This window comes from Eleutherodactylus coqui, chromosome 4 (assembly GCF_035609145.1).
Source record: "Eleutherodactylus coqui strain aEleCoq1 chromosome 4, aEleCoq1.hap1, whole genome shotgun sequence".
Taxonomy (NCBI): Eukaryota; Metazoa; Chordata; class Amphibia; order Anura; family Eleutherodactylidae; genus Eleutherodactylus; species Eleutherodactylus coqui.
This window is the reverse complement of record NC_089840.1, coordinates 157,415,940-157,438,608: the sequence shown is the minus strand read 5'-3', so window position 1 is coordinate 157,438,608 and position 22,669 is coordinate 157,415,940. Positions and strand designations below refer to the sequence as shown.

General features: G+C 43.0%; 1 protein-coding gene across 3 annotated transcripts in view; it reads left to right on the top strand.

The window, feature by feature from the left end:
* LOC136625814 (choline/ethanolaminephosphotransferase 1) overlaps positions 1–22,669 on the top strand; it is a 349,399-nt gene that overhangs the window by 84,335 nt on the left and 242,395 nt on the right. For all 3 annotated transcript variants that reach the window (XM_066600334.1, XM_066600333.1, XM_066600335.1), the window contains exon 3: positions 15,305–15,452. In XM_066600334.1, coding sequence (XP_066456431.1) covers positions 15,305–15,452 — 148 coding nt within the window. The remainder of the gene's footprint in view (positions 1–15,304; positions 15,453–22,669) is intronic.

Genomic DNA, 22,669 nt, shown 5'->3' with positions numbered 1-22,669 from the left:
TAGAGCCATATCCATAGAGAGAGAGAGTTTCTTAGAACTAATCATAATCAGTTTTGCTATATTGGCTAATTAGGCAGACCTCTTTTCTGAAAATAAATTCGAACTTTTGAATTAAGACCGGAGCTAATTGAGCTTTTCATACGACATGACCTTGAATTTCTCTGATTACTCTATAGTTGATCCAAGCCTCCTGCACATATGTTTTACTAGAGAGAGAGAAGTGTGAAAAGAACTTTTAAATAAATGAAAAGCAAGATGGCGTATGAGAGAACATTTATTACTTCTCACACAAATATCCCCTTTTGCGGCAGTTTCCTCATGCCACATAATCCCAAGATGAGCATAAACTCCATTCTCTTCCCAGAAACTTGAGCTAACTACTAAGGAACGTGTTGCCTTACCTTACTCTAGGGAGATGGATGTTCCGAAGAAGTATCCATAATTCTTCCTGTTACACCCATGTAGGGTGGGACAGCTCATCCCTAAGGCCTCCTTCACACGGGCGACAAAGTCGCGCGATTTTGTAGCATTGCTACGATGCTACAAATCGTATGTATGAGAAGCCCATGGTTTCCTATGGGTTCCTTCACACATGAGATGTTTTGTAGCAACGACACACAAACCTCGCAGGTCCGGCGATATGCCCGCGACACGTGAGGTTTTGTAGCCCATGTTTCTCTATGGAGCCTTCCTCTCTTGCAGATATGTCTTTTTGAGGACAACCCAGTCAGCTGAAAGCAAAACTGTGATTCCACTTCTGAGTCTTGATCTGGAATCGAGTAAACTACATGTTTTATGAGTGACAGTTAACTCCTGATGTAAAGCACTCATGTGGGAAGTGAGAAACTCCTGCTGGGACTGGAGAAAGTATAGTCTTCTTACAGGGGCCCTACTAAACACAACTTAGTAGGGGCTCAACTTGGTATTACAATTAGGCACAGGTTTGACTGAGGGCTAATAAAATGTGTACCTCCTATTATTTTCTATGGCTTCTGGTACACCATAATATATTCAAAATACTTCATTCAAAAATTTCTTAGCTGTTGTTTTGGCATTAGTAATTTTATTTTTTTCATTTTACAAGTGACTCCTTTAGCAAACGTAAGATCAACACAAACTCCAGAATGCCTACTTTTGGTAGTTGTATGAAGTCAATCTGCAGTCCTTGAAACAGATAGTCTAACCCAGGCAAGTCAGTGAGTCAGTGAGTCAGTGAGGTCAGTCAGTCAGTCAGTGAGTCAGTCAGTGAGTCAGTCAGTCAGTGAGTCAGTCAGTGAGTCAGTCAGTGAGTCAGTCAGTGAGTCAGTCAGTGAGTCAGTCAGTGAGTCAGTCAGTGAGTCAGTCAGTGAGTCAGTCAGTGAGTCAGTCAGTCAGTGAGTCAGTCAGTCAGTGAGTCAGTCAGTGAGTGTGTGTGTCAGTGAGTGTGTGTGTCAGTGAGTCTGTGTGTGTCAGTGAGTCAGTGTGTGTCAGTGAGTCAGTGTGTGTCAGTCAGTCAGTGTGTGTCAGTCAGTCAGTGTGTGTCAGTCAGTCAGTGTGTGTCAGTCAGTCAGTGTGTGTGTGTCAGTCAGTCAGTGTGTGTGTGTCAGTCAGTCAGTGTGTGTGTGTGTGTGTCTGTCAGTCAGTCACACACACACAGACTGACACACAGACACACACACAGACACACAGTCAGTCAGTCTGTGTGTGTGTCTGTGTGTGAGTCAGTCAGTGTGTGTCAGTCAGTCAGTCAGTCTGTGTGTGTCAGTCAGTCACACACACACTGACTGACTGACTGACTGACACACACTGACTGACTCACACACAGACACACACACTGACTGACTGACTGACTGACTGACAGTCAGTCTGTCTGTGTGTGTGTCTGTGTGTGTCAGTCAGTCAGTCTGTGTGTCAGTCAGTCAGTCAGTCTGTGTGTGTCAGTCAGTCTGTGTGTCAGTCAGTCTGTGTGTGTGTGTCAGTCAGTCAGTCAGTGTGTCAGTGTGTGTGTGACTGACTGACACACACAGACTGACTGACTGACACACACAGACTGACTGACTGACACACACTGACTGACTGACACACACTGACTGACTGACACACACTGACTGACACACACTGACTGACACACACTGACTGACACACACTGACTGACACACACTGACTGACACACTGACTGACTGACTGACTCACACACAGACACACACACAGACTGACTGACTGTGTGTGTGTGTCTGTGTGTGTCAGTCAGTCAGTCAGTCTGTGTGTGTCTGTGTGTGTGTCTGTGTGTGTCAGTCAGTCAGTCTGTGTGTGACTGACTGACTGACTCACACACACACTGACTGACACACACACACACTGACTGACACACACACACGTGTGTGTGTGTGTGTCAGTCAGTCAGTGTGTGTGTCAGTCAGTGTGTGTGTGTGTGTCAGTCAGTGTGTGTGTGAGTCAGTCAGTCAGTCACACACAGACTGACTGACTGACACACACACAGACACACACACAGACTGACTGACTGACACACACACAGACACACACACACACAGTCAGTCAGTTAGTCAGTCTGTGTGTGAGTCAGTCAGTGTGTGTCAGTCAGTCAGTCTGTGTGTGTCAGTCAGTCAGTCAGTCTGTGTGTGTCAGTCAGTCAGTCACACACACACTGACTGACTGACACACTGACTGACTGACTGACACACACACACACTGACTGACTGACACACACACACAGACTGACTGACACACACACACAGACTGACTGACACACACACACAGACTGACTGACACACACAGACTGACTGACACACACACAGTCAGTCTGTGTGTGTGTCTGTGTGTGAGTCAGTCAGTGTGTGTCAGTCAGTCAGTCAGTCAGTCTGTGTGTGTGTCTGTCTGTGTGTGTGTCTGTCAGTCTGTGTGTGTGTCTGTCAGTCAGTGACTGACTGACACACACACACACAGACTGACTGACTGACACACACACACACAGTCAGTCTGTGTGTGTCAGTCAGTCAGTCTGACTGACACACACACTGTCTGACTGACTGACACACACACTGTCTGACTGACACACACACTGTCTGACTGACTGACACACACACTGTCTGACTGACTGACACACACACTGTCTGACTGACTGACACACACACTGTCTGACTGACACACACACTCTGTCTGACTGACACACACACACTCTGTCTGACTGACTGACACACACACACAGTCAGTCAGTCAGTCAGTCTGTGCTTTCGTGTGTGTATGTGTGTGTATATATATATATATATATATATATATATTAGATGTATTGTTGTTTTATTCTGTTATTTTGTTTTACTTATGTATGTAATCGTGTTTTTTTTTTACTATCCATGTCCCCCATGATGTCATATAAGACCTCTGGGGGGACATTCACATATTTCTTTTTTTCTTTATTTGACACTTTCCCGCTGTAGCTGAGGCATCCATAGGGGCCCTAGTTACAGGGGAAAGCAACCCCTGTGGTGACATTAGTCACCTGCAGAGCTGCCAGGGTCTAGTCTGACCCTCCAGTTCTGCAGTAGCAGGGAATCCCAGGAGGTCACATGACCCCCCCCCCCAACCCGAGGCTCCCGTAGTGAAAGTACATGTTACTTTCACTTTCCCAATACAGTGCTCATTGAGCACTGTATATCGGGGAAGCAGAAGGCAGGAAGGGTTAAAAACCCCTCCTGCCTTCTGCTCCGGGTTATCAGCTGTCACTAACAGCTGATAACCCGTTCCTCCCTCTGACTGATTGCAGAGGAAGGAGACTTAAAGCACCGCCGTAATTTTACTATCGGTGGTGCTCTAAGCCCAGGCCCAGCCGCCGTAATTTACTGTGGCTGTTCCTAAACGGGTTAATGCACCCCAAGGTTACTCCAGTTTAGTCTATAATCCACTAGTACTTCCAGGTCTTTTTCCATATCACTTTTCCCTAGCGGTACCCCATTTAGTGTATATTGGTGACATCCGTTTCTCCTACCCATGTGCATAACCTTACATTTTTCAACATTGAACTTCATTTGCCATTTTTCTGCCCAAGCCCCCAGCTTATCCAGGTCTTATTGTAGCCGTACATTGTCCGCCGTTGCATTAATTATATTGTATAATTTTGTATCCTCTGCAAATATTGATATTTTACTATGCAGCCCCTCTATCAGGTCGTTAATAAATATATTAAACAGAATGGGGCCTAATACTGAACCCTGTGGCACCCCGCTAGCGACAGTGGCCCAATCAGAGTACGAACCATTTATTACCACCCTCTGCTTTCTATCATTGAGCCAATTCTTTACTCAAATACACATGTTTTCACCCATCCGAGCGGTCCCATTTTGTATATTAGCCTATTATGCGGCACAGTGTCAAATGCTTTAGAGAAGTCCAGATGTACGAGATCAATAGACTCTCCCGGGTCCAGCCTAGAGCTTTCTTCATCGTAGAAGCTAATCAGATTTGTCTGACATGATCGACCCTTCATAAACAAGACGTGCCCTGGATCAACAATGATGAAGTATTTGGATTACATGGACAAAGTAATCCTACAGAATTTCAAAAGTCGCAAAAACGTGCTGGAAATTGAGGAACAGTAAATCTTGATATTTGCGGACTACTCGGAGCTTCAGCGCAGAAGATGGGTGTTTTTTCCAATTTGTTCAGCATTATACAAGAAATAACAAAAATTTGCACTTTTATGCCCGGCCATATTGAAAGTCTTTCAAACTGATGGCTCCAGCATCACCTATCACAATCCAAAGAAGGCGGAGCAGGAGCTACGCCTAATTACACCCAGAAGCTCACCAGACCAAGGAGGGGAGCATACCTTCACTACCACACGAGATGACGGGAGCTGTCAAGTTGACACCCTGGGCTCTTCCGGGGCACCTAAGGAGCAGCGTCGCAGGAATCCAACGGCTGCAGTGCTCACCACGTGAAGGTCATTAGCAGTGTTGTGAGTATATGATAGCCTAAGAAACCACATTTGGAAAGGTGAACTGATGCTGCACTCTCGATAAACAAAAAAAAATTAATGCTATTTGTACAATAGTGAACTTATTCTGTATATGATGATTATTGCAATTTTCTGGAACGGAGATATTAATCTGAATCTAAAGACTAAATTTTGCTTTGTCTGATTCCATGCTGTGATATACAAAACGAGCACAGAATAACAAATATTAGGTGGTGTTGATGCAGTCGCGATTAGGCAATGCTAGGTAGGTCTGGCTCTAAAAACTGCTTGCGGAGTGGTATTAGAAGGAGTCAATTCATACATTCTTCTTTTGGGCTTATGCAAGTCATTTTACCCTAAAGAAGACTGCTTTTCCCTGGTTTAAATCTCGGCGCAGCGGAAGAGACACTAGTTCTATTGTTTCTGTTTCTTATTTGATATTTAGTTATAAGTTGGTGAAATTACTAGTGATATTTTATATTCAGCCGACACAAAATAGTTGCAAAGCATACTATGCAAATTTTCTCATGGAATGTGAAGGCACTTAGATCACCACAAAAACGGTCACATACTACATCATTTAAAGCGATTTAAAAGCAGACCTTGCTCTACTCCAGGAAACACATCTGACGGAGGCAGACTTTTATCGCATGTGGAGGCTATGGATAGGGGAGGTTTATGGGTCGTCAGCAGCAAACTGAAAGGCTGGGGTGATGATTCCGTTACACCCAAGCCCTTTTTAATAAAGGGAAGAGCAGTGGCATGATTCTAGTGGCAGGATTATGCATTTGCGAATTGAGAACAATTTGGAGGAATTTAGTATCTATAATATGAATGGGCCAAACATAAATACCAATTTTTTACAAAGTTGTCCGACAGGATATTTGCGGACACGGGGACTTTTAAAGTAGTAAGAGGGGATTACAGTTCGGTGGTTAAAACAGTAGAGGACGGGCATAGCCAGGGTGTTAGGGGCCAATACTCCAAGATACAAAGACTCCAACCTGCAAAATTTTCTTTACACGTCTCAGCTTAGGGATATTTGGCGGGAACTTACCTGGAGGGACGAGAATTCACTCACCTCTCCCATGCACACAATACGTGGTCTAGGATTAACTAGATCTTAGTATCACCCTACTTGTTGCCAAGACTAACTAAAGTAAACATAGGGGACTTGGTGATCTCAGATCACGCCCCAGTACTATTGTCGCTATAGGACAAGTTCCCTAAAAGTACAGATTACATTTGGAGGTTCTCTTCCTATTTAGCTGATGATGAAATGTTGCACTCGCTACTATGGAGCTGGTGGTTGGAGTATTTGTCGGACAATGAGTAGCATTCCAACAACCCTCAACTACTTTGGGACACGGCTAAAGCCGTTATACGAGGAAGTCTTATGGCATATGTGATCTCTTTGAAAACAAATATTAAATGCAAGATGGACTATCTCGGCACGCAGCTGCGGGATGCATACACTATGTTTTAGAATAGCCCAACTGAGCAAAACAAACAGAAATGGGTAACTGCAAAAATGGCTACAAAAATGACACAGAAAGAGGCTTGCTTGCTTAAATACGAGAATAAAGCCGCCTGCACACGGGCGGAAATCCCGTGGCGGGATTTCCCGCGGGATTTCCGCCACTGAAAGCCTGCATAGGAGTGCTCTCCTCACAATTGACGCTGAAAAGGCTTTCGACAATGTCTCATAGCAATGGTTGAAGGCGGTTATGGACAAGATGGGATTTAGAGGCCCCTTTTGCTCTTATATATGAAATCTATATGCTGCTTCACAAGCACAAATTTACACCCCGGGATTCCTCTCTCTAAGGCTGCCTGTCCACGGGCCTTGCGGTATCCTGCGGCAGATTTCCGCCGCCCGGCAGCAGGAGCCGACAGACGGGTCTCCGACGGTCAGCCTATTTAACAGGCTGACTGCGGAGGACTGCGGAGAAGTGGGGCAAATCGCAGCATGCTGCGATTTTTGCCTGTCGCGAATGGAGAATCGCAATGATTCTCCGCTCGTGGACAGAGGGGAAGCGGTCTCCATAGCAACGCTGTGGAAAGCTTTCACTTCGTTCCCCGTGGCAATAATCCGGCCGCGGGGAACGCAATGAAAACTCTCCCGTGGACAGGCAGGCTAAGGTTCCCATTACAGAAGGGCACCAGGCAGGAATGCCCCCCCTCTCTGCTAGATTGAACAACAGTCAACTGTTGGCACGAATGTTTAAAGGGAACAAAGATATATAGGAGTGAGGGTTCGCGGTGAGACACTTAAGACCATGCTATTCGCAGATGATATTTTGCTTACGCTTGCATGACCTTAGACGGACTTGCTGCGGGTCATCAATTTACTAGAAGCATTCGGAAAACAATCAGGGTTCAGGGTTAACACAACAAAATGCGAACTACTGGGACCTGTCAATATTTGTATTAGCAATAGGACGTTAACATTTTCAAGACCTCTAGTTTCAGTTCCATTAGGCCTTCTTCACACGGGCGACAAAGTCGCGAGATTTTGTAGCATTGCTACAATGCTACAAATCGCATGTATGAGAAGCCCATGGTTTCCTATGGGTTCCTTCACACATGAGATGTTTTGTAGCATGCTACAAAACGACACACAAACCTTGCAGGTCCGGCGATATGCCCGCGACACGTGAGGTTTTGTAGCCCATGTTTCTCTATGGAGCCTTCCTCTCTTGCATTGCATCGCACGAAAACGTGGTTTGCATGCGATGTGATGCAACTTTGACAGTAGCAGATGCTACAAAATCGCGTGACTTTGTAGTGTCACATGCGACTTTGTAGTGCTACAAATAGCGGTATTGCTGCGAGAAAATCGCAGCGATATCGTATTGTGCAGCGATGCGATATCGCTGCTATTTTCTCGCAGTGATGCGGTGTCGCTTGTGTGAAGGAGGCCTTAATTCCAGACAATCATGCGCTTTAAATTCAACGTGATGGTCTGCCCCTGCCTCCCCTACTTCCCTCTTCTTTTCACATTCAGCAGAAGGAATGAAGCTTTTTTTTTTTTTTTTTAAACTAAGAACTATTTACTATATATAACCATAAGAACTGCACAAATAGTTAACTGCTGCTTTATCAAGGGCATAATACCCCTAATACCGTTTGGGATGTATTGAATTTCTGCTTGTATTACAGTAAGTATGTCTGCCCTAATAAATTGACTAATCAGGTATCTGACACCATAAATCTACCCACATTGGAAATGTGATACCCTTTAAATAAATTTTTGTTTCTTAATTTTTATTCTGTATGCAATGCACCTATCAGTTTGTCAAGTGCATAATTTTAGTTGGAGTCATACTTCAATAGTATTCTAATAAGTAGAACCCAATGTTTTGCATATACCATGTACTTGTATTATGCATCAAGAATATATACATTATACACCTTTTTTTACACCTTTATTTTCAATAGACTGGTCTGTACGCTCCCCCCCCCCCCCCCCCCCATCCTCTTTTGCCTTACATGAGCTAGCTCTACTCCTTCTAGTCAGCATTTTGTGCATACTCTTGCATTTTGTGTATGGATTTTTGTAACTTTCTTAGACCTCTTTGGGGCAGTTGGTGCGCAAATACTGAAGAAAAGTGCAAAAAAAAGGTAATGAGAAGAAAACCATTGAAATCATTGGCTTTATTCTGTTTTGCGCACACACTATTTGCGTGCATAAATTTGTCTATCTGGAGGTGTAGAATTCCTGCGGCATTTGTGAGCACTTAAACAGAATATTACTTCTCTGTCTTAGAGTAATTTGTAAGAGAGGAGCAAATACACTGCAATGCTGAAAAAAATTGCCGCTGTCAAAAGTAATGAGATTCAAATCCCCTAGGTTTAAGGTTATAATTTTTTTTTAATAACTAGTCAGTCCAACCTTTTCCTCACTACATATATGAAAAAAAAAAAAAAAAAAATCACAAGTTTTGGTATTGCTGATTTAGTAATAACACACATACAAAAAAGTACCCACATGATGCATGCTAAGACATAAAAAAACAAACAAAACATGGCAAAATACCTCAAAAAAGTATAGAAAGCAATCAAAATGTCATGAAATGGTTGCAAGGGACCTACGGGGTCATCTGGTTCAACTCTGTGCCGATTCACTAAATCATCCCAGACAGATATTTGTCGAGCCTTTGTTTGAACACTTCCATTGAAGGAGAACTCACCACCTCCTGTGGTAACCTGTTCCACTCATTGATCACGCTCACTGTCAGAAAGTTTTTTTCTAATATCTAATTTGTGTCCCCTTCCTTTCAGTTTCATCCCATTGCTTTTAGTCTTTCCTTGTGCAGATGAGAAATAGGGCTGATCCCTTTGCCCTGTGACATTCCTTAAGATATTTATAGACCGCTATTAAGTCTCTTCTCAGCCTTCTTTTCTGAAAGCCAAACATTCCCAGATCCTTTAACCATTCTTCATAGGATTTGATTTGCAGACCGCTCACCATCTTGGTAACTCTTCTCTGAACTTGCTCCAGTTTGTCTTTTTGAAAGTGGGGTGCTCAGAACTGGACACATTATTCCAGATGAGGTCTGACTAAGAGTAGAGGAGGATAATGACCTCACGTGTTCTAGACTCTATGCTTCTCTTAATACATCCCAGAATTGTGTTTGCCTTTTAGGCTGCTGCATCACATTTTTGACTCATGTTGAGTCTATAATTTATTAGTATACCCAAGTCTTTTTCAATTGTGCTGCTGCTTAGCCCAATTCCTCCCATTTTTTTGTATGTGTGTTTTTTTTTTTTCATTTTTCTTCCCGGGTGTAGGACTTTGCATTTCTCCTTGTTAAATACCATTCTGTTAGTCGCCACCCACTGTTTAAGCTTTTCTAGATCTTTTTGAATACTCTTTTTCTTCCCTAGTGTTAGCTATCCCTCCTAGCTTTGTGTCATCAGCAAATTTGATCAGTTTCTGCTGATCTGCTTATAGATAGCCTGCATTCTTTTATTCCCCCCAATAGTACAGGGAAGATAATTTGATGATCCATCTACTTTCTGAGAGAAAACAGATACAAAATAGAAATTTAAAAGTTTGGCCTTCTCAACACAATTCTTAACCAATTCACCATTTTTATCCTGTAAGCATCCAATAGCATCTTTGACTTCTCTTTTGTTTTTGACATGCCCCCCCCCCCCCCCCCCCCAAAAAAAAAATCCTTTATTGCTTTTGGCCTCTGTTGCAAGCCTCACTTCATTGTTAGTTTTAGCTTTTTTGACACTTGCCCTATAGTTTTTGCAGACTGCATTATATTCTTCTTTAGATATTCCCCCCTCTTTCCATTTGATAAACATATTTTTCTTCCTTTTTAACGTGTGCAAGTTCTGTGTTCATCCACTCTGGCCTTTTTAAATGCTTTCCATTCTTCCTTTTTTAGGGCTTATCAATGATTGTGCTTTGATAATCTCCTTTTGCAATATTTCCCAACTTTCTTGGTCATAATCACAAATTATGTAAAAATGTAAATGGAAGCGGCAAATTTGCTTATTGCCAAAGACTTATTGCCAGCAAAGACTTATTGGCAAACAGAGTAAAACTAATCCTAAACTGTTCTTTAACTACATAAATAATAAAAAGATTAATACTAAAAAAGTTGTCCCTTTTTAATAAATGAGGTAGGAGAAATTGTAGAGGACGATGAGGAGAAAGCAAAACTATTAGTGTTTTCACAGATGAAAATGAAATGGGTATTATTGTGTCTTGTCACCACTAGAAGAATGGGTGGTGACAAGATGCATGCCCACAAGAAAATCCATGCTATTATATGATCATAGCACATATATAGAAATCTGTATACATGGTCTATAGAATAAGGTTTTACAGAGATTTTTATTTTAGGCTACCTGCAGACGGCCGGGTTGGATCCCGCTGCGAGAATTCTTGCAGCAGGACCTAACCCGAGCCCCTGCAGGGACCAGCGCAGCATGCACCTCTCCCGCGGCTCCGGCTCTTTGATGTGCCGGCTACTGGCCAGCCGGCGCATGCGCAGAGCGGAGCCGTCGGCCGGGAAGTGTGCATGCCGAGATTTGTTTTGTGCGAGTGATTTCACGCAGACAAATCGCGGCAGTCTGCGTTTTTCAACCCCCCCCCCCCCCCCCCCCCCCCCCCCCGTTCGGCGCGAGACAACCCCGATGCAGGGACCTAAAGAAAAAACCGGACAGCGCTTACCTGAATCCCGCGCTCCGGTGACTTCTTACTTACCGGCTGAAGATGGCCGCCGGCATCTTCTCCCCTCGGTGGACCGCAGGGCTTCTGTGCAGTCCATTGGCGATTCCAGCCTCCTGATTGGCTGGAATCGGCACGTGACGGGGCGGAGCTACACGGAGCCCCATTGAAGAAAGCAGAAGACCCGGACTGCGCAAGCGCGGCTAATTTGGCCATCAGACGGCGGAAATTAGTCGGCTCCATGGGAACGAGGACGCTAGCAACGGAGCAGGTAAGTGAAAAACTTTTTATAACTTCTGTATGGCTCATAATTAATGCACAATGTACATTACAAAGTGCATTAATATGGCCATACAGAAGTGTATAGACCCACTTGCTGCCGCGGGACAACCCCTTTAATCACCATATTCTGAGCCCCATAACATTTTCATTGTTCTTTCAAATTGGCAGAGAGAAGGCTGTTGTGTTTTTTTGTTTTGTTTTTGTGTTTTTGTTTTTTGTTTTTTTTTGCAGGGTGAGATGAAGTTTTTATTAATACCATTTTGGAGTTTATGGGTCCTTTTTCACCACTCTTCATTTAACTTTTTCAGATGATTTCACAAAAACCCACTATTATGGCGCTGTGTTTTTTTTTCTCCTTTATAGTGTGCAGCATAAATAGTGCAATGGCTTGGATTTTGAGAACAGTTACCAGTATACCAGTTTTGTAGAAGTTTTTTTGCTTAGATTTTTATTGGAAAAGTTTTTTAATATTTGTTTTTCAAATGTTTACTTGTATGAACTTTAGTCTTTCTTGGGGATTTTAATTTGCATATATTACTCTAAAATTTAACCTATTTAGCCCTGCTACACATTCGTGTTGCAGGGGGCTATTTGAGGACTTTCCCCTCCATCAAGCTTCAACAGTGGCATATGAGTTATTAAGGGCTGGTGGACCAGACTCTTGAGATTCTGCTCCATATGTCCTCTGTGACCACGTGATATTTGTGGTCAGGAAGAGGTTAAAGAGATGGTCCCTTGAAAATTATTGTTTTTGAACACTGAGTGCCAAGTTGCAGAAAGTTGGTGTTTCAGCTGAGACACCATCACTCAAAAGTGCATGGCCATTTCCTTTACCCCCCTTAGGCCACTCTCTCACACATTCATAGAATGCTGCATCCAAACCGTGGTGTTTTACCCTAATTTTGTGCTGCGTTTTTGAACACCTGTTATAGCGTTTGACAGCGTTTGCTAAGACACTCCATCCTTGTGATGGGTGATGAGGTGCGTTAACAAGCACTAAAACGCATGAAAACAGAGCATATGGTGGTCGAAAATCGCAATGTTAAAAATGCTGCATGGGAGCCCTACTCTGCGAAGCCCCATTAAAATCAATGAGCATGCTGTACCACAGTTAGCGTGGCGTTTGAAATGCCGCTCTAATCATAGTAAAAGGCAGTCTGTGTGAGAGCATCTTAATAGGGAATATTTTGTTAGGTGTATACAATATATTGGAAAAAAACAACAAAATATAAAATTTGGCCCCCGCAGGCAGTAGACTCTGAGAGCGGTGGAAAATCAACGCATTAAAGCGTACCTGGATTTTGAAAAGCAGCACAGGTCTTCATTGGCCACTGCCTAGCTGCTGTTCGCACCCAGTTTGAGCTCTATGAATTTAGTTCTTCATGTACATTTTCCTATTTATCTGTAGGCCCTGCTGCCCTGGGGTGTTTCCCGACATTCTAGAGGCCCTTTTACATGCAAAGTCAATCTTTTAAACGATTTAAAGATAGATATTTTTATCGATCATTTTGCATAAAGTGCTAATGGACACTAATGTCCATTAGCACTTAATCTGCTTTGTTTTTTGAGTGTAAATGAGCCTCCAGGAGCTGTTTGCAGAGCACAGCAGGTGGTCTGAGCTCTGCGCACAGCTTTTTTTGATCTTGCATGGGCTGTCGGCTGAATATAATGTAATCTCCGACTCCCATGCAGAAGAACATAGCGTGTGGTCTGTGTTATCTACTCTATGTTTGAACACTGGATTTTAAACGATGGTAAAATTTACGCACAATGAATTATCGCTCATATGCCATCGTTAAATGAATTTTGAAAGTTAATTGTTGCGTGTAAATGGGGCTTATGGTTTCGGGAATATCTTGTTGATATAAGCATTGTTTTAATAAGCACAAATAAAAAATGTTTAATTATGCAGTGCATTCAACTATAAACAATATTTTTCACGGACCTCCTCCAGCAAGGTTTGCTAGGCTAATGTCACTATATAATTAAATTGTCTCTGGGAGGCCTGGACAGACGTAACAATTAAGTCTATTGGCAAGAATAAAATTTCTCGAGTCTGGGTGGTGTAGTTTCAGAACTACATCTTTAGGCTACATTCGCATCTACATTAGGACTTTCTGGCAGAATTCTAGCATCTGCTCCTAAAACGGAACAGAAAAGTGAGGTTTTTTTCCCACATTGTCAATGGATTTTCTAAAAAATGGATTGCTTTCAGTTTGGTTCTGTTCCATTATGATTGCTTTTTTACTAGAACAAATAGCGCATTCTGCAGCACTATTTGTTTAAGTAGAAAAAATGGAAACTTAAAGGGGTTGTCTCGAGGCAACAGTGATTTTTTTTTTTTTTTTATTGCTCAGTCCCCCTTCTTAAGCATACATTACTATGCAGCAGTGTAAACGGCTTTTAAAGCCGGTTTCTACTTACAGTTCTGTTGTTTCATGAACTTATAAAACGGTTCCCAAAGATGGCCGCAGGTTCTTTTCCCAAGGTGCACCGCGGTTTTCTCCCATGGTGCACCGCGCTTGCTGTAGCCCGACGTGCGCGCTCCTGAGACGCTACCAGCTGTGTCTCCCTGAGAACCACATGCCCCGCAGCCGCCGACCGGACCCCAGGATTGAACGCGGCTGACCACGGCACACGCTCTTGGGCCACAGTCACCCACCGCCAGGCAGCAGGTAACCGGCGCTAGGCTCCGGCTCCCCGGCGCTAGGCCCCTCAGTACAGATGTAGGCCCCGGGCCCAGCGCTAGGCCCCTGTCACCAGCAGTAGGCCCCGGGGGCCAGCGTTAGGACACCCGGAGGGGCCCACGCCAGTAAGTCACACATCACCCCCGACCCATCACTTACCTGGGCGGCTTCTCGGCGGCACAGCTGGGCGGCTTCTCGGCGGCACGGCTGGGCGGCTCAAGTTTCTGCACCTTTCTCTAAGAGAGGATGGTAGCAGAATGGCCGCTCCAGCGCGCTCCCGAGAAGTTACAGCTCGTCTGCGCATGCGTTGAGGTGCTGTAGCGGCGAGCACGCTGAAGCGGCGCGTGCTCAGAGCAGAAGAACGGACTGCGCAAGCGCGTCTAAAAAGGCAAGCCACCAGCGAAATTAGACTGAGCCATGGAGACGTGGACGCTAGCAACGGAGCAGGTAAGTGAATAACTTCTGTATGGCTCATATTTAATGCACGATGTATATTACAAAGTGCATTAATATGGCCATACAGAAGTGTATAACCCCACTTGCTGCCACGAGACAACCCCTTTAACAGAAGCAAACTGAATGGCCTAACACAGATGTGAATGAGTCCTTTAAAAGTATCCTGAATATTTTGTGGTGGTTTTGTAGTAGCAACAGCAGAGTTTGGAGAAGTTGGTTGTGCTCCCTGCTCAATTATTGGTTGGTCATCCTCTTTATTGGGGCAGGAGAAGGGGGATTGTGCGGATGCCCTTGCTGCACCTCTGGGTTTCTTTGACTCATTGATGTATCTGTTTGTTTTGCTCCTATCATCCCTATTTTCGAATAACAACTTTTTCTTCCGTTGACCAGCTGTATGAGGTTTTTTGGCAGATGAAGTTGTATTATTTTTCTAATCATGTTTTCAAGTACATTTAATGTATTGAAAAGTTATTTCTGCAGTGTATCTTTTTTAGAGATCTTTTTTTCACTTTTCAGCAGCATTTATTGTGCAGGTTGAATAACACAACAGCTTCATAATTAAGGTTGTTACAGAGGCAGCAATACCAGCTATGTGCATTGCATTTGTACATTTTTATTTTTGTCACATAATAAAGCAGAAAAAAAGTTTCTTTGAGTTTTCCCTATGTTTTTTTTTAATGGAATACAATTGGCCTTCTCTTGAAGTTGAGTGTAAATCTCTACCTTTCTCCCCACAAGGCCCCCACGTGGACATACCTGTGTTGTGCTGTTGGCTTGTTTATTTACCAATCCTTGGATGCCATCGATGGAAAGCAAGCAAGGAGAACCAATAGTAGCACACCTCTGGGAGAGCTTTTTGATCATGGATGTGACTCTCTTTCTACAGGTATTTTTTTGTTGTTTAATTTATATTATAATCTAGTTTTTGATTGTGTAATAAACCAGAATACAAACGCTGCAAGGACTGCTCTAGTGACCAGGATATTTTGCCAATTCAATAGACACACGGAGTGAAGTGAATGTATTAGTCAATAGTGTGTTGATCTGGAAAACCCAAACTTCCAATAATTTAGCGCCCAATAATCTGGTCTCATGGTGTAAGTTTACACTGTGTTACAGGGGTATATGTTCCTGTATTAAAAAAAAAAACTGTCGTCTTAACTATATTCAGAGGGCTGACTCCAAAACCGACAACCAAAATTGTCAGGCATGATAAAGTTATAGACATAAGAAAGTTGGATATTCAATACTATAACGTTTTGTTGCAGTATATTTACCAGTAAAACCATAGCAAAGTGGATGCCTGTGAAGCTGGCTGATTACTGCGAAATATTCCAAGGGAGAATGTTGGTGGACAGAAAAAAAGTGTGTGAAGGTCCGTGCATTGCCTTCAATGGAGCCACCGCTACTGCCGGCGGCTCCATTGAAGGCAATGGTCTGCTGGCACCCCTGAAGTGATTTTCAGGGAAGAGCTTTAAATATAAGCTCTTTCCTCAAATCTGCCACATGCGGCAGCTGTTTTCTTCATCCCTACGGGGAATAAAAAATTCTCTGCTGCACCCGTCTCAGATGTGACAGATGCGGCAAAAAGAGTTCTTCATTCCCGTGGGGAATTAAGAATTCCCTACCGCAGCTGTCACAGATGACAGCTGCGGTCGAGGATCCAGCTGCCGGCACCCCTTAATTGTTTTTCAGGGAAGGGCTTGAAATATAAACCCTTCCCTGAAAAACAACCCAAACTGGTGTGTTTAAAAAAAAAAAAAATATATATATAATACTCGCCTTTCTTTAGCTGCCAGGTCTCAGCCGCATCCTGTCTCCGCATTGTAGTTCTTTCAGCAGCCGGGGAATTAAAATCCCTGCCTCCTGAAAGAGCTGTTTCTGATTGGCTGAGGTGCTCAGCCAATCACAGGCAGCTCTTGCCTGTCTTTCATTGAATGGCCGAGAGCTGCCTGTGACAGCTGCGGTAGGGAATTCTTTATTTCCTGTGGGAAAGAAGCACTCCTTTGCCGCATCTATTACATCTGTGACAGGTGCAGCAGGGAATTCTTAATTTAGAGAGAGGGGGAGAGAAAAGTCTCGGGCCAGTCTGACTTTAGATTATAAGTGTCACTCGTCTCTTACAGTTACAGAGGCAATCTCAGAGCTGCTGGACCTTAGTTGCTGACCGTCACGAGTCTCTTAGATGTAGAGATATAGTGGAGCAATCTTTAATCCGCTGAACCCTAGATACTGAGCGTCATGGGTCTCTTAAAGCTGGCAAGACATTGGAGCAATCTGCGGCTCGCTGGACCTTAAATGCTGAGCGTCACATGTTTCTAACAGCTGCAGAGACGCTTGAAGACTCACAAAAACGGCGTGTTTTATTTGCTGATTGGCAATCAGAAAGGAGATGTGTTTTTACGTAGCACGTGGGAGCCTTTTTTAAAAAAAAATGTGTTATGTTTTTCAATAAGTCAATAAAATACAAGAACATTTGCATAGGAACCAAAAAAATTGCATCATTTTACATATTGATCACGCAGTATCGTTTGCATGAAATGTAACATCTTTTTTGAACAAATGTCAGTGATAATTTTTACAGTATTTTCCTGCCATCAACTTTTTTGTTTTTTACTTGGTTTCTATATTCGTTTTTGGAAGCCTGGACACTAGCATCTTATCCTCTTTATCATGAGGTAGTTTTAGAACAGTCTTAATCCCTTAGTGACGGCCCAATAGTGTTTTAACGTCCCCTGTGCGTGTGCGCGTGCCTGCCCACCAGGGAGCCCGTGTGTGGTTTTCTATATGTAGCCATACTATAACACTCTGCTATACTATCTAGAATCATGAATATACCTCGGCACCGAATACTAGAACAAAATTGGCTGCACGCAATAATCCAGTTAATATTAATATCTTTGGTTTCTAGGACTTATGGCCCATTCATAGGTAACGATTTATTGCTAAAAGTTTGTTCAAGAGAATTTGAGCGATAATCGTTTAGTGTAAACACAAAACAATTGCTCACTATTTGTGCGCGGTTGTTTTATTTCTGACTTTCACTCAGTGAAAAAACTCGCTTTTTCGCTCGCTTATCCTTGTGTACAAACTCTCCCAGCTCAGCGCTTCACATAAAAGGGGAAGCGCTGAATGAGAAGCCAGTGATGCCTTAGTCTAAATGCTCTGCACAAGCACTGATGACGTTAGCGGTGACGCTGGCGCTTGTGCAGTCGTTTAAACGAGGGCCGTTAGTAGCATTTTTACTGGAGACTATTTCATTAGACAAGAAATCAAACTTTTTGGCATAATTTAGAGGCACTGCAATTAGTAGTAATCGTTGAAAAGTGACTACACATCTACTGTGTTTCCCTGAAAATAAGTCCTATCCTGATTTTTTTCAGGACTATTGGGGAGGCTTGAAATATAAGCGCTACCCTGAATGCTGCATTACATAAAAAAAGTAAAAATGCATTACCTAGCAGGCTCCAGGTTCCTACATTGATTTGATGAACAGCACTCGAAGAACTAATCACAGCCATCGCTTCATGGAGGCAGGATTTATTAATCCCATAACCAGGAAGTGATCTTGTCTGGGTGGTTGACTGTGGGAACCACGCCTTAGCTATGGAGAGCAGTGGGGGAGACCTTGACTAAACCTGCTAGGTAAGTAAAATAAGACATTCCCCGAAAATCAGACCGAATGCCTCTGGATGTTGCTCACCTGGATGCTTAGAATGCTACAGACTTAAGACAAGCGCTTCTAATTGTGACAGAAAGGAGAGGTTTTCTGTCCCCATAGCACTCTCCAGGGATCCAAGTGAAATTTTACTCACAGGGGGTGTAACATAGTAACATAGTATGTTAGGCTGAATGAAGACTATGTCCATCTAGGTCAGCCTATTTCAACCCCCTAGTTGATCAAGAGGAAGGCAAAAACCCCAAGAGACAGAAGCCTGGATCAACCTTTGATAGTTCCTACTTGACTGTAAGACCTGGAACTTCAAACCCGCTGGTCACCAAATGTCTATCTCCTGTAATATCCTTCTGCTTGAGATGTCTAGTCCCCTCTTAAACTCCTCAATGCATTTCGCCATCAACATGTCCTCAGGCAGAGAGTTCCACAGTCTCACTGCTCTTACAGTAAAGAACCCCCTTCTGCGTTGATGATGAAACCTGCTTACCTCTAGACTTAGCGGAAGCCCTCTTGTTACCGATGCAGTCCTGGGTATAAATAGATCATGGGGGAGATCCTTGTTATTGTCCCCTCATGTGTTTATACATAGTTATTTGATCGCCCTTTCGCCATCTTTTTTTTCCAGGGTGAATAATCCTAAATTTGATAGCCTTTCTGGGTATTCCAGTCTTCTCATTCCATTTATTAATTCAGTTGCCCTTCTTTGAACCTGCTCAAGCACTGCAACATCCTTCCTGAGCACTGTACTTAGTATTCCATGTGGGGCCTGAGAAGAGCCTTATATAGTTAAAGAATAATGTTCTCATCCTTCGCCCCTATACCTTTTTTAGTTTCAAAAGATTTTTATTGAGTTTTCATATTATTTTGAAGCTTGCATAAAATTGTTCCCCTCGCAGGGGGCATGTTTAAACATCGTTTATATATCGAACATTGAACATATATAACATATGGTATTGGAAATATGAAAGTAGTGATCCACACACAGTTTAGAGCGTCTGCTTGAGAGCCTGTATTTATGAAATCTTCTCCTCCCCCTCTTGTGGGTATATATTGTTTTCTGTTTTTTGCTGTTGTTTGTTTTATACCAAGTTTTATGTTTCTGTTGATGTGTTTTTTTTTCTTGGTTAATGCGCTTTGGTGGTGTTTCTTCTCCAGTTGGTGTTTCATGCACTAAGTGGCCTATTTAGGCCCGGAATATCTAGGAATTCCGCCCAGGGTTTCCATGTCTTGAGGAATAGGTCCATACGGTCTTCTCTTATGGCCGACAGCTTTTCATAGAGCATCATTCTAGATACCCTAGCTTTAATTGGATCCAAGGCGAGGTTGGGTTATAGCCATTGCGACACTATGTGTATTTTGGTCGCCATACAAATCTGTTGTGGCAATTTATGTTGTTGGTTGTTGTACCCTAGAGGTTTGTCGGCCAGGAGACAGACAGATGGTGAGAGGGGAAAGGCCCTTCTCAAGACTGTTGATATCAGTTTAGTTACTTCTCTCCATAGTTTGGTGACCAAGCTTCTGCGAGGGGTTTATTCATGCTGGAGTAGAGCGAGGAAATTGTGCCTGGTTGGAGTGGGGACCAGAAGCATACTCCCTCGAGCGGCATGGGGGTTGTCAGAGGACTGGTCGTGCTTAGTAAGGAGCATATAAAGCTGTGTATTTGTTGCATCTTGAGCCATAGATCCTTTGGGACCGAGTATTTTTCAGCCAATTGATGCGGGGAAAGAATTTTGTTTTGAGATGTGAAGTGGTGAAGAGAGTGTGAGGTGTTTGGATCGCCACCATTTAAAGTTTTCTTCCTGGAGACTTGGTGAGACTGCATGGTTGGGGATCACTGGTGTCAGCGGTGAAATGGGGGACATCAAATTGTGTTTGAATCTATTTTTTCTCCATATCAGGAATTGGTGATGTGTTAGTGGGGCTATATGTGCTATATTTACGGGTTTCCATTTTCTGTCCCAGAAGATGGTTCTCAGGTCTAACGGTCTGATGAGAGCGGCCTCTATGTCCACCCATAAGGGTTTTTTTGGAGCCCACCAGCATGGAGGGAATTTGTGTTAGTTGGGCTGCTAGATAATATTTCTTTAAATTAGGTACCGATAGTCCTCCTATTCTCTTATGGTAGTGCATTACCTTCTGTTTGACTCTAGGTTTTTTGTTTCCCCAGATGAAGTGGAATATGGCACTTTGCATATCCTTTAATTCTTTTGGGGGGATATATTTATAGGTAGGCATCTAAATGGGTATAGGAGGTGTGGTAATATATTCATCTTAACCGAGTTAATGCGGCCTATCCATGAGAGAGTAGGTTGGCTCCACTTCAAGTCTGCTTTTAGGGAGGTAAATAGGGGAGGGTAGTTCCATTTATATAATGTGTCTATATTTGAAGTTAATTTAACACCTAAGTAAGTGATGTAGTGTGGGCTTGCCTTGAATCCAAAGTTTAGTTCTAGGAGTTTCTGGAGGTGTGTAGGAGTGTTGTGGAATAGGGCTTCTGTTTTGTCCATATTGACTATCAGTCCTGAGACTTCTGCAAAGGAGTCCAGGGTTTTTATCAGGTTTGGTAGTGAGGTAAGTGGTTTGGTTAGAGTGAGCAAAATATCATCTGCAAAGAGAGTGATTTTATATTCTTTATCTTCTGCCCTCACCCCAGATATATTTGTGCTCTCTCTAATCATCTGCGCTAGGGGTTCCATCGCCATTGCGAAAAGGGCTGGTGATAATGGGCAGCCTTGTCTTGTTCCTCTCTGTACCTCTATTTTGTTTAGTGTTGACGAGGGCAGTTTTAGTTCAGCAGAGGGGGTTGAGTAAAGGGTATGAAGTTCCCCTTTATCCCTGCTTTCTCCCAAACTGCAAATAGGTAATCCCACGATAGGCTATCAAAGGCCTTCTCAATGTCCAGGACTAGAGTTACTTGTGGGGTTTTATGTGACTTTGAGATATGTATTAAGTTAAGAACTTTTCTAATATTATCTGGTGCTTGTCGGGACGGTATAAAACCTACCTGATCTTTTTTAATTAAAGCGGGGAGGAAGGAGTTTAATCGTTTGGCTAATATGCTGGTTAAGATTTTATAGTCTAAGTTTAATAGAGCTATTGGCCTGTAGTTCTTAGTGGAGGTATGGTCCTTATTGGGCTTAGGAATAACCGTTATATGCGCTTTTAAAAATTCCTCCGGAATTGACTTTCCTAGTATGATACTATTGTAGAAGCGTGTTAACGGGAGGGAGAGGATGTTGATAAATTTTTTATAGTATAAGGCTGTTAGGCCATCCGGGCTCGACGCTTTCCCTAGTTTTAGGGTCTTGATAGTTTCTTCTACTACTTCCACCGTGATATGTTGATTGAGGTGTTCATTTTGGTGTTCTGAGATCTGTGGGAGCTGTATGCTTTTGTCATGGAATATAAAGTGTTAAGTTTCAGAATGCAATAAGTGTATGTTTCTTACCTTGTATTAGACTATTGACCCTTAAATAGAAGACTTAAAATCTATGCTTTGTAGTGCCGGGAGCTAGGATTTTAAGATAAGAAGTCAACAGACAAATTAAATAAGGCTAAGCTATGTTAACAGAGAAGACGCACAACTATTGCAGAAATGTTGTCCAATGCAACAGCAATATCCTGACTTAGGTAATTTCTATGACTGAGACGAGCCTTAGGAGCTAAACTACGTAACACTAATCTTTGTACCAAGCAACATTTGGATACGCCCTCGTCTTTCTGTATAAGAGTTGGCAATGTTGATAATAAAGTAGAATTTATTGAGATTCTCACTGGAGAAGTGTCTTGACATAACATGGAGTGATTTCATGCTATTGATAGATAATTGCTAGCAAAATCTCCTCATCACGGGCCTCTATATCTACCAATTTGGCACCTGGCAACGAGGTAATCAGATCGGTACCGGTGTGGTCCGATTACACTTTCTAGGTATTTCTGGGGGGCGGAGGCAGATTTCTGGGGCTTGTATTTATATAATTTATTGTAGAAGTCGGAGAATGTGCGGGCGATTTTGTCGGGGTTTGAAGTGCAAGTCCCGCTTTCTGTTCTGATAGTGTGTACTATGTTAATTCTCTCTTTTGCTCTGAGGCGGGCTGCCAATAGTCTATCTGGTTTATTAGCTAGCTTGAAATAGGTTGCTTGTGTCCAGTGACGTGCTTTTTCTGCCTGGGTTGTGTATAATAGGTTTATTTGAAGTTGTGTCTCTTATATTTTTGGTTAAGGCTATATTGGGGCGCTGTTGATTAGCTATTTCCAGTAGTGCAAGTCATCTTTCCAGGGCTTGTAGGGCCTGCGTTTTTCCTTTCTTTTTGATGGATGTTATTTTGGATATTTGGCCTCGCATAAAGGCCTTATGCGCAAGCCAGATCCAGACTGGTGTGGAGGCCACATTGTCATTTGTTGCTATATATTCGTTTAGTTTGTCT